Consider the following 13,212-nt stretch of genomic DNA (forward strand, 5'->3'; position numbering starts at 1 on the left):
GTTAGGTAGTCAGTGTAGTTAGGTAAATCAGGTCTAATACCGAGTGAAATCTAAAATGAAGGCCATGCTGGGAATGACTCAGGGAAAACACAGGACAATTCATGGAATGTTGACGAAGTCCCGAAAAGGCCCTAGGCCAAAGTCCACCTCAAAGAAGTGTTAATGAACAGCCCCCAACAGATTTGGAAATAGCCCATCCAAGAGGAGTGATAAGCCCATCCCAAAAGTCCTCCCTGCCGTTTTGGTCCACCTGTGTCCCACCCCTCGGGCTCTCCAACCTACATTTCATCACCAAACCTATAAAAAGGGGAACACATTTGCCCACCAACTGGATTCCACCTCTTGGGTTCCCTTCTTCCTCTGGGAGAAGTCTTTTCTGCTGTCCTTTAATAAACTTCTAATTTCTACTCTGACCTTGCCTCGGCGTGCTTCTTTGGTGTTATTCTTCAACATCGGGGAAGCAAGGACTCGTCACCGGTCAACAGCGGTAACAACTCCAGTAAGATTGGCAGCCACTATGAAGTCAAACAACAGCAAGTGCTGGCGAGGATGTGGAGAAAAGGGTACACTTGTACATTGCTGGTGGGACTGCAAATTGGTGCGGCCAATTTGGAAAGCAGTTTGGAGATTCCTGGGAAAGCTGGGAATGGAACCACCATTTGACCCTGCTATTGCCCTTCTCGGACTATTCCCTGAAGACCTTAAAAGAGCATGTTACAGGGATACTGCCACATCGATGTTCATAGCAGCACAATTCACAATAGCTAGACTGTGGAACCAACCCAGATGCCCTTCAATAGATGAATGGATAAAAAAAATGTGGCATCTATACACAATGGAGTTCTATGCAGCAATAAAAAATGACAAAATCATAGAATTTGTAGGGAAATGGATGGCACTAGAGCAGATTATGCTTAGTGAAGCTAGCCAATCCCTAAAAAACAAATACCAAATGTCTTCTTTGATATAATGAGAGCAACTATGAACAGAGCAGGGAGGAAGAGCAGGAAGAAAAGAGTAACATTAAACAGAGACATGAGATGGGAGGGAAAGGGAGAGAAAAGGGAAATTGCATGGAAATGAAGGGAGACCCTCATTGCTATACAAAATTACATATAAGAGGTTGTGAGGGGAATGGGAAAATAAACAAGGAGAGAAATGAATTACAGTAGATGGGGTAGAGAGAGAAGATGGGAGGGGAGGGGAGGGGGGATAGTAGGGGATAGGAAAGGTAGCAGAATACAACAATTACTAATAGGGCATTATGTAAAATTGTGGATGTGTAACCGATGTGATTCTGCAATCTGCATTTGGGGTAAAATTGGGGGTTCATAACCCACTTCAATCTAATGTATGAAATATGATATGTCAAGAGCTTTGTAATGTTGTGAACAACCAATAAAAAAAAATTACACTATGGAAGCATATCTAACAAAGGAAACTTGAACATTATTTACCAAAGTCAAAAAAGCCAGGCACAGAACAGTATTTATACTAAGACTGAAGTGAGGTTTCATATTTTTATTTGTACCAAATACTAGAAGGATTGACATTGAAATATTAGCATGGTGGATGAAGATATGGTAAGTCCTTTTTTATTTTCTTCTTTAAACACTTTTAGTGTTTTTCCATATTCTCTGAAACTGAACTACATTATTTTTGCAGTAGAAAACAACAAATATGTGGAAATCAGGACAAATAAAAAGAGCCAATACTCCTATAGCAGTTACTTTGTGCCAAGAACCATTCCTTAAATATTTTGGCATGAGTCAAGACCCTCCATCTGCTGGAAGAGAGGCTTGCAACAGCCAGATGAGAAGAGACCGGCACTGGTCTTTCTTTCTGGGAGTTTACAGTGAAAGGCCATTTTACCCTACATTAAGGACATTGCAGGAAGGAGCACATGATCAAGTTCACAGTGAAGGGCCAACAGTGGGATAGTGTTACGAGGAAAACCCCAAGAAGCATTCCCCTCTCCCACAGATGGCTTGAGAACCTGGTAGAAAGGAGGGGAAAAGAACGAATGGTAGAAAAGACTCTGGAGCCTGGGTGGAGCAGGTGGGAAGGCCCTCCAACACCTCTAGGCAGTCCTGTTTAACATGACAACCCAAATGTGTTTACCCACAGAACTAGCATTTTGCCGTTGGCTTATGTTTTTGTTTTCCATGTAACAACTAAAGTGGAGATGTAGGAAAACAAGATCCCTAGGGATAAGCCAGGCAAAGGGCACCAGGAAAGGCACCCTGGGAGGCTGGAGCAGCAAGCTGGCCCCAGTCTTGCCCAGAAAAGACAAGCAGCCAGCCAAGGTTCCGCAAGCTTCCTCCAGCCCAGGCAGATTATGTTCCAAACAGAACCAGCCGGACTGGTTTCAGGCCTTTTACCTAGGGTTACCTTTCCTAACCCCCTGGGCATAATCCCTCAGAGCTGCGGTGGAGCATGGGGTAGGTGATGATCATTGATCAAGTTTCCATTCTTCCCATCAATGAACTGTGGCCGTCCCCAGAGGCTGAGGCAGAGGCTGAGGCAGGCCGAGCAGGAGGCAGCTCACTGTGAAGTTAGAACCACTTCCAGGTGAGAGGTCAAAAGAACCTGAAGGGCAGTGAGAGAGAAAGAGGAAAGATAGAGAGGAAAGAGGAAGGAGAAAAAAGACAGAGAGTGAGGGAAGGGGAGATAGGAGGGAAGAGAAAAGGGAGGATGAGGAAAAAGAGGGAGGGGAAGGAGATGGAGGGGGAAAGATCCTTTATTTCCAGTGAAGCCTTACAAACTACCTCAGGTTTTTGAAGCAAGTTTCCAAATAAATGTTCTAGAAGAAACCCCGTTTCACTCACTAATTCACATTAAATAACAAACTAGATGATTATACTTATCTAAAAGTAGTAAACCTTTTTATATGTTCTAATTGGCAGAGCTTTATTACTGCCAAGAGATTTAGTGCATGACTCCAGAATATACTGGGACGTAAAGACAAGCAACACACACACACACACACACACACACACACACACAATCTATGTTTCAGAGCCAAGAGATAGTCAGTGTGGGTTCCCTCTTCAGCCCCGATATATTTTTTTTAATGTAGCTTTTGTTTTCTGTGCCAAGATACATTTTTATACTAATAGTCATTTGTTTTCTTGAATTAATTTGTTTAGGGAGAAAAAAGTGCACAGCATTTCAATTATTATATCATTCTGTGTTAACAAACATTACAAAGACATGCTTTAAAGACCACTCATATAAATAATTTTGCTTCAATATGTTTCATATTCATACAGAATATTAAAACCACCTTCATAGCTGAGTTTTATTCCTTAACAAAAAGCTATCAAAACAATATCACTAAGGCCTTTAATATTTATTACATATACATCATAAAATTAGATTATTCTTGTTTTTGCTGGAGACCACCAGCTTTACTCTGATCTTCTGCAAGCTAAATTCAAGTTCAAAGCAATCAAAGACATAAGTTGAGTGCACAATAGAAAGTTTTGTTAAAATTGCAAGAGGTATCTTCTTAAACAGAATACCGGTAATCAAAAATGCTGACCTTCAATTTAGTACTTGGTAGCCAAAATGCTCCAAAACTATCGCAAGCACTTCCTATCTGTCCCCAAGAAGGGAGGGCCGCCTCTGATCCTTCACCCACTTCCTGATGAATCTCACAGCAAGCTGTTGTCTGACCTTGGTTCAGTCCCGCTGGGCAACTCCTCAGAGCCACCAGTCTGCCCTATTGTTAGGCCTGGCAATTCACATCAGGACCTACAGACACATGGCACCTGCAGGGTATCCAGCACTCTAGCCAAAGTAATCAAGACTGCATAGATCTAAGTTAGAGGCTGGCACCGGTAAAGGCTCATTTCTTAACCAAACTCCAGTCGAGCTCCTCCGAACCCTCTCTCAGCTAGGCCTATAAAAACTTGAACAAACACAAAATTTCTGACAGTTCAGGGTGCATGCCTCGAATGACCCACTCTCCACAGGGTGCCTGCCTGAGAATAATCAAGGCTGGCAAAAGAACTTACTATTTGTTCCAGCCTTCACCTGATGACAGAACCTGTCTCCCAGCCTCTGTGGGAAGGTAGGAGCCTAACTTCCAGAAGCAACTTAGCAAACTCTGATGGGCCCCACGTGGACCAAAGACCCCATCCTCTTTCCATTGCTTTTTGTAAGTTTCACTTTGTTCACTGAGAGTAGATTCACATTAAATCACAGCTAGATGATCACACTTACTTGAAGGTAATGAACCTTTTTATATGTTCTGATTGGCTTTGTTTACCTTTGAGAGAGCACATCTACTCCAGTGTTTTAGACATGAAAAAGGTTTTACCCAAAGAACAGGTTAAATGGCCTAGGGGCAGACACTTGTTCCTTTCTGTCCCCATTTCCATGTCTACACCCCGCATCAGCCCAAATGTCCAAATAAAGCTGCCCCCGTCCCCATGGTTCAACCCACGTGGCTGTGGCCCACAGACAGACAAGGTGTGTTCTAGCAGAGCTGAACTGTTGTCCTCTGCACTGTGACAGAACTGACCACTGACCTGGCCTCCTCCCAGGCCTCCGCACCCTACCTCTCCACAGAGAGACCAGATGTGCCCTCACCTCTCATTTCTGTTGCTGAGGAGCCATTGGACCAGGCTGTCCATTTATTCCTGTGCTTGCTGATTTCCTGGACTTTGCAGACATAATGCCCTTGATCTGCTGGCCGAAGGGTCAACACTGAGAGCCTGTAGAGCGTCCCCTGCCTCTCCTCAAGCAGGCGCAGCCTCTGCCTGTTGGCGCTGCGACTGAAGTTCCCGTAGTACTGCACCACTCGGAGCTTGGTCATCTTGACCATCAAGGCCTCCTGGGAGTTCGAACGTGCAAAGAACCAGCGCACGGCCAACAAGCTGTCCTTCCGCCTCTTCTGGGAGACATGGCAGTGGAGGGTGGCATTTTCCCCCTCCAGGTAGTCAACCACAGGCCCTGGGGACACGGTGACATTGAGAGCCCCACAGACCTCTGCAGAGAAAAGGGGAAAAAGAGAAAATGATGATTAAAGGCTACAGTCTGTCCTCATGTGGCCAGTCCACAGTGGAGCTGAGTGCTCAGCATGACCAGGGAGACAGGCGGCCCCTGTACCTTCCATGTTCACTCCCCACCTTCCTGATGGTCGGAGGAGGGGTTCTTCTGAAGAGAGCCTCGGTGGCTTACCACGTGCTCATCTATGGACAATCCCATTCACATGGGATGCCAAACACCATCCACCTGGCTGAACATGTTTCAAAAATTGTAAATTTGTTGTCACACAAAAAATTTGGAAGTTTGCAACCCCTTAAAAATGTTCAGCACACATCCCATCTCCCCTGTCGGCCTCCCCCAGGTCTCTGGACAGGGTCAGATCTGCCCAGGGTCAGGGACGAGCCACCTCCTCTGACGGTCTGTCGCCACAAGGCTGAGCCTGCCTTTATTCCCTCTTTCTCCATCTGAGCTATTGCAACGCTAACCAGGGAACAGGCTCAGTAATGGTCAAGCAGGATGCTGCACTAGTACCACTAATGGAAAACCTCAGAGCTCTCAGTTGACATGCAAGAACAGAGAACAAGCCTCAGGAACAGGAAGAGTTGAAGGACTCGCCCAACACCCCGAAAGAGGCTTCAGAACTCCACTCCCCATCAACCTTTTTCTGTTTGGGTTTCTTCATTAGGACCAGACTGCTTCTCCCACTCACATTCTTCCCTGAGCTGACCTTTAATGGAGACACCCTGATGCCCACCCAACAACCACTCAGCAGGTCGCAGAGAGACGGAGTGTTGCTCACTTTTCTAAAGACCCACTGTTCTTAGTGTAGGGTGGCTGTGCAGAGAGGCGATGCTGTCCCGGAGCCCCCAGGGGGAGTCTCCCCATATTATGGTTTAAATGTGTCTCACCAGGTTCATGCGTCAAAACAATTCCCCAAATCATAGCTTAATGGTATTTGGAGGTGGGCCTTGGGAGTGATTAGAATTAGATGAGGTCATGAGAGTAGGGCTCCGCGAGGGTGTCAGTGACTTTATAAAAAGAGAGAGACCTGGCATGCTGGCTCTGCCTTTTCATGCGATGCCCCCAACCATGTGAAGGTGCAGCAAGAAGGCCTCTACCAGACACTGAGCAGATGCCAGTGTTATGCTCATGGACTTCTCAGCTTCCAGAAACATGAGCCAAATAAATTTCTCTTATTTATAAATTACCAAGCCCCAGGTACTTTGTTATAGCAACAGAAAACAAAATAAGAAACTGGCAGACAGAACCCATGAAAAAAGATGCTTTGCCCAGAATGCTGGAACCTCTTTCTATACAATCAGTGCTGTCCTCTCACCAGGTCCTGTGTCCCTGTTCCTACACTTCACAGGTGCAACTCCATTAAACACCACTGCTGCCTTTGCAACCAACAAGCAGGTATCCCCAGGGTGATCCAAACCCACAATTGTCAGACCCCCAATGTCTCCCTCTGGTCACATGAAGGAACTTGAGCCCCAGATCAAAGAGTCAACAAAAGCTTTGTCACCTGGTCAGTGTTACAGATAAACAAGAAGGAAGAAAAAGAAAGAGATCACAATCTGAACATCTGTCAGAGACTGTGGATGAACAAAGTTGAAGCGGTAATGGGGTCAGGTGAGGCTTGTCACATAAAAAATATTCTTCATTGTAAAAAACCATCGATATGTCATTGGTCTTTGTCCAGTTTCTAATAATAACACAGACTAGGAAGTTATAAAGAAAAGTGGCTTAATTTGGCTCTGGTTCAAAGTTGAGGAGCCACATCTGGTTATGGCATCTTGCTGGCAGCATCCTGAGGTGACACAGGCATGACATGGCAGAGACAAGGGTGTTTGAGACCTGGTCCAACTGACTTTTACAGCACAATATCAACCTTGTGATTACTTATTAACCCGTTAACTCATTTGTGAAAACGGAGCCTCATCATTTCTTGAAGGTTCATTACCGTTTGGATATGAGATACCCCCACCACAATAAGTTCAAGCAATAGACGATGCAGGAATGTTCAAAAGTGAAATGATTAGATCATGAGAACTATAACTTAATCAATGGATGCATCCATTTGATGGATTGATAATTTGAATGGACCACTGGTGGTAACTGTAGGCTGGTAGGGTGTGGCTAAAGGAAGTAGATCACTGGGGGTGTGCCCTTGCAGATAATGTTTTGTCCCAGGCTTTTCTCTCCCCTCCCCTCTCTCCCCCACCCGCTCTCCTTCCCAGCTACTTCTCTCTACCATGCCCGGGTGCCATGATGTTCTGCCTCATGTTGGGCCCAGAGAAATGGAGCCAGCCCATCATAGACTGAACCTCTGAAAGCATGAACCCAAATAAACTTTTCTCTTCTACCTTGTTTTTGTCAGGTATTTTGGTAACAATGACCAAAAGCTGACTAGTATATGGTCCCAGCTTTTAAGATCTCATAATGGAAATTTAATTTCAACCTAAGTTTTAGAGGGGATATACCATAGTCAATCCATAGCACTCATCCTCTTCCATGGTTTCCACTACTGATATTAGTAGACTGAACACCTCAAGAGTTATGACTTGAGCATCCATTTTCTTTCATTTCATTTCTCATAGAAGCCAGGCATTACTCCTAAGAACTCTCCAGCATAATTCAGAAATCTTAACTTAAGAATGTCCATAGAGTGCCTTTTGTCAAGTAAAGTAACATTCACAAGGGGATTGAGATAAGAACACACTACACCATGGCAGTCTTTGGTTATCTTTAAAAAAAATAGATAGAAGTGAACTTAAGAAAAAAACACCATTGCTCAGCTGAACTCTAAGCACATTGTGAACAGGTTTGAGGCCCTCAGTGTTTACAGTGAGGATGAACAAGGCCAGCCCAGGCAGATACTTGGGAAATACAGATTGACAGGTAGTCAAGATGTCCTGCCTCAATTTCTGGGGAACATGCAAATGTTATTTTACATGACAAAAGGCATCTTATGGATATGATTAAATTATAATTCTTGGATTCTAGAGTATCCTGTGAGCAGGTGCCTGGCTTTTGCAGTAACAATCCCACTATTGTCCAGAGTCACTCATGAAGGGCAGTAGAAGAGGAATTGGCCCACTTCTTCCTTGCCTCTCACCCACCTGGCGGGCATCTTGCCCACAAGCCATGTTAGATTAGACCGACTGTGTTTCCACCCAACTGCTGAGGCCCTGTCTGAAGCACACAGAGGCCTGTGGCGGGGCTCCCTGATGAGCAAGGAAGCAGCTGGGACCCCAGGCTGACCCCACCCCAACAGGCGCAGGGGGCTGGGCAGGAGGAGGGAGAGCTCAGAGATGCGGCAGCTGGCTTCCAGAATCCAAGTCCAGCCTGCCCCACCCCCAGATCCCCCCACTGGAGCCCGGGAGAGCTGGGAAGCAGGAAATGGAAACAATATGGGGGGGATGATGGTGCTGTGGACCCCACGGCCCGGGCTCCTCCTGTTAATGCTGCATGAAGAAGGGATTATTTATAGTGACTGAAACCAGGAGAACGTGCCAAGTGCTCCAGTCCCCATGGGAGGCCAGATTCCATCTTGGAAGCAAACTAGTAACCCTTCCACTTCTGTGCCTCAGGCCCGGATCAGCAGCTCCCACAAAAGGAATGGACGGAGCTGGCTTCCCGAGATGAACCCTTTTTTTTCTCTTTATCATCACACCTCCCTGCCTTCATTTTGCCCCCATTTTCTCTTACTAATGACCCAAACATCTGTTTCTCCCACAGACGTGCAAAAAACCTTGCTATGGTTTGAGTTGTGTACAGCCACAAAATGCACATGTTGAAGTCTTAATCCCCAGCCCCTCAGAATGTGGCTGTATTTGGAGTAGGGCCTTCAAAGAAGTCATTCAATTAAAATGAGGTCATTAGGGTGGGCCCTAATCCAACATGGCTGGTGTCCTCATAAAAGGAGATTAGGACAGAGGGAAGACCACGAGAGGACACAGGAAGAAGATGCCATCTATAAGCCTTGGGAGAAAGCAACTCTGCCAGTATCTTGAACTCAGCCTCCGGAACTGTGAGAAAATAAATTCCCATTGTTTAAGCCACCCAGTCTGGGAACTGGCAGTTCTAGGCTCACCTTAGCCCTCCACTGATACTCACACCCACGGTCAGCACAAGGAGGTGATTGAAATGGAGCTGAACACCATGCCCCACCGGAAAGCTTTGTTGGAGGTCATGCACTCTCCGGTAGTGGGGCTCCTGTGCTTCCAGTGAGCTTTCTCAGCAAAGCCAACACCCTCCCCAAGCACTAGAAGTGGCTACAAATGTGGGGACCCAGCTTACATGCATGGAGCCCAAGAGCTGAGAGGAGATGAGAGAGGGTGCAGGAGGAGCACAGAAGGACATTTATGTCAGTACTAGGAGAAAGAGTTGGGCAGCTTCTTTCCTACTGTGGTCAGCAGGCACCACGTGACACCGGGAGGAGGACAATGAGAAACAGGGCACACCAGCGTCCAGAGGTAGGTTAGAGAGAGCTCAGTGCCCTGGAAGCCCAGGCCTTTTCCTTATGGATGTCAGCCTGAATGACAGAGCATTGACACCTAAGGGACAGGCTGGGCACAACTGGGCTAAGCCAGCCACAGGACAGGACAGGGTGGGTGTCACTCACCCCTCCTCCTCTAGGTAGGATAACACAGCTGGTCTGGGCAGATCCTCCCTCTCCTAAACTAAAAGGAGAATTGTTTAAGTCACACAAGCTGGAAAAGGAATTTAACTTTTTGCTTTGTGACTCTTCCTTGAGGAATTGAGGTAGAGGTAGGCCCCCACATAGCACCTCCACACTCAGAATTCCTGCCTCCTCCAGGTTATTCACTGTGCGAATAAGAAGATGGCATTCCTGACTTCATGGAGCTAAAAGGCCAGGGTATCGGGCAACTGTTACTCTGGAAAAAGACAGGAAAAAATGTAACTACAGTGTCATAGGCTACAAATAAAAGTGCATGAAAGAGGAAGGGGATAGTACTGATGGAGCAGAGATGGGGATGTGCGTGGTCCCAGGCCTTCCCAGCTTTCTAGGGAGAAACAAAGAAACACAACTGGTGGCTTAGAGGGACTGAGAGCACAGCCGGAGGCCGGTGCCCAAATAGACTGGAGATCTAGCTCCTCTAGATAGGAGGCTCTTGGAGCCTCAGTTTCTTCATCTAGAAAATGGAAAGATGATGTCTTTCAGGGTAAGCCTAGGGTTCCAATGAGGAAAACGCTTTAAACTGCAGATGGTGGCTTACATGCTCTGAGCGCGGGGAGGGGGGAGCGATAGAAAGTGACCCACACTGATCTTGAGCAGGGAGGGCTTCACGGCACATGATCTGCAGGCACACAGTGCCCTGTGCTTGGAAGGGTTCCTCCCCTGGCTTTCACCTCTACTGTTCATTTCTTGAAATTCTAATAATTTTTAATTAAGGGCCCAATTTTTTTTTATTTTGCTCTGGATCCCATTCATTAGATAACTGGCTATGTTTGTACATGAAGTTTCCCTGGGTATAAGAGTTAAGGGGTCTAACCCCACTATTTTCATTCACTAATGTCATGAAAACTAGCCTAAAAAAAAGATGATATATCATGAACTATGTAATGCGATAAATAATCAATAAAAAAATAAAAATAAAAAAAAAATAAATAAAAAGTCATCCATGCAGCCAATCAGTACACAACCTACTTCTCATGAAGCAGCTGAGGACTGGGGCACAAGAACTCCCAGATGCAGGCAATGAAGGTCCTCTGTCAAAAACAAGGCACCAGGCTCCCCCAGGACACAGGGGTGGGCACAGCTGGGTCCCTCAGTTCTGATCTGGCCAGGAAGGTGGTGGTGGCTCTGGCCCCCAGAAGCCTCTAAGTTTAAAAGGAATTACTCAATCAGCAGCAAAGAGCTTCTCAGTGATTAAAGGAAAGATAGTTCAAATTCATGACAATGAAACTCTGAAAGAAATATATGGCATTACTTAAAAATCCACAGCAACAGGAGCCTGTGTTTACTAACCACTAAGCAGAAGTGCTACCAGACTTAGCCCCTGGGTGATTCGTTCACATTAAGCCCCTCACCTAAAATCAGCTCTTATCCAAGACCTTGCTCAATGATAGAGGCTTAACATCGGCTAATGTGAACTCTATGCCAAGAAGAGTTCTAAACACTTTATATGTATTTTCCCAATTTATCCTCATACTCTGCTAATCCTCATTTTACAGACAAGAGGACTGAGGCACAGAAAGGCTCAGCAGCCTGTTCAAGTTCACAAAGCACATGGCAAAGTTAGAATCTGAACATAGGAAACCTGGCTTCAAAGACAACTCATTACCACCACTCTGGACTAAGGCTTGGCTCTTAATATTTTGCCAGTTGGTTTTCTTTTCTACGAAATGAAAGGTAGAACTGAGGTCCCACTCCACCCCAAAACAGGGATTAGAGCCTGGACTCCTGTAGTAAGCTGCTCTGCCAGGCTTTCCCTTGCCAATGGTGATGAAGAATCCTGGATGAAGAACTTAGAGCCGGTATGTGGGGTGAGTGCCATCCAAGAAGGAGCACAGTCAGGAGAGACTCTAAAGAATCCCAAATTCCAACTTTCCAGGTTCCTGAGGACTTCTGGAAACATGATAATGTGCTTGCCCCCTAACAGTAAATATCAGTTACCCTCTAACAGCACCTGGGTGGTCATAGAACACAGGGAGGAAGGGCCTGGATGCCTGTGTGCATCTCCTGGCTGCTGGCTACTCCATGCAGGCCATGAGAGACAGCCTAGTCTGATGAACCCAGACAAACTTCCTGTCATTCTCCATCAAGACAGTGACTACCATGAAAGAAGCATTTCCCATGGCCAGGATTTCAGGTTCACTGCACTAGTAGCAGGACATGCTGGGGACAATGGATAGATTTCCTTCCTCTGGCATCTAAGTCCCTCCACCTCAGACTCAAGTGTGCACTTGACTAGTTCAAGCACCAGCTCCAGCACTGGGAAGCTGTGAAAAATTACTGAACTCTGAGCAGCAGTCCCTCATTTATAAAATAGTGGCACCCAGCTTAGCTGTGGTGAGCACAGAGTCTACAGCCAGGTTTCCTGGGTTCAAATCCTGACTCTGCTGCTTACTAGTCTATGAACTTAAGTCACTTCATGAACCCATGCCTCTGCTTCCTAATCTACAAAATGGGGACAATGATAGCACCTCTCTTAGGTTACCGGCCAGATGAACTGAGTTACTTGGATCTATAAATATTTGAGCTTGTCATTATTACTTTGAAATACCTGGCACCTGATAGGCACCCAGAAAAAGTGAACCATTGATATAATTATTATTACTATAATTCTAGCCAGCATGGTCCTTACAGCAGGGAAGCAGACAGCCAGAGAAAGAAAAGAAAATTCTTCAGCAATTTACAAGTTGGAGCCATTAAAAATAAAAAAATGCAAGCCAGTAGTGTGGGCAGAAAGGCTGCCCAAATCCGGATTCTTGTGAGAAAGGGTCAGGCTTCCTCCAGCCCAGATTATCCTATCTAACAGTCCTGGTCACCTCAAAAGGCCCGTGACAAGTCTGCAGCCCCCAAATCCTCCGGCTGGGGCAGATCCAGCAGCTAGCTTGGGACTTCAACTTCCAGCCACTTTGCTCTGCGCAGAAAGTTAAGCAAAGTTGCTGACCAGAGGAGCCTGCCAACAGTTGTGGGTCCTGTCCGTTGTGGAATAAAAGGAAACAAACCACGATCTAGGGGTTGCGGATCCTGCTCCAGTCCTCCCCTCCGAGGCCTGTCACTTGGAAGGGCATCGGGGTGTCCTGAGAGCATTTTTGTACTGGAGCCCTGGGCTCAGGTCCGGGAAGGAACCGCGTTCCCTGGAGGGCTTCGGCGGAAAGTTAGGAAGGCGCCGGAGAGCCCCGCCGCACTGGCGAGCCCATCAGAGCGAGCGCACCGGCGACAGTGACAGCGCAGTCCCGGTCCCACTGCCGGCGGGCGCCGAGCGGGGACCCGAGGCGACAGGGCCTCCCCGCCAGGCCGCAACCCCCCCCCCCCCCCCCAGCGCTGGCTCCCGGCTCCCCGCCCGTCCCACTGCGCTTACCCGGGGCCGGAGCCCGCGCCAGCAGCAACGCCGCCACCAGCGCCAGGAGCCGCATCTCCCCGCCGCCGCCCGGCGCTGTGACGCGGGAGAGCGCCGCCGCCGCCGCCAGGCCTGGCCGCCACCAGCCCGCCCCGCGCCCGCCCCCGGCCCTGGTCCCGGC

The 13,212-nt window shown here is 47.2% G+C and overlaps 1 protein-coding gene across 2 annotated transcripts in view; it reads right to left on the reverse strand.

Annotated features, from left to right (window-relative positions):
* The window catches only part of VSTM4 (V-set and transmembrane domain containing 4), a 101,979-nt gene extending 88,767 nt beyond the window's left edge, over positions 1-13,212 (reverse strand). The window contains exons 1-2 of one of the 2 annotated variants that reach the window (XM_081268834.1): positions 13,053-13,212; positions 4,597-4,995 (exon numbers count right to left, since the gene is read on the reverse strand). In XM_081268834.1, the coding sequence (XP_081124960.1) occupies positions 4,597-4,995; positions 13,053-13,107 (454 nt within the window). In that variant the 5' untranslated portion in view covers positions 13,108-13,212. Of the gene's footprint in view, positions 1-4,596; positions 4,996-12,696; positions 12,989-13,052 lie in introns of those variants that run through there. The other variant, XM_081268833.1, reaches the window with a different exon arrangement.

The sequence above is a fragment of the Spermophilus citellus genome (genome assembly GCF_964194105.1).
Source record: "Spermophilus citellus genome assembly, chromosome: 15".
Lineage (NCBI taxonomy): Eukaryota > Metazoa > Chordata > Mammalia > Rodentia > Sciuridae > Spermophilus > Spermophilus citellus.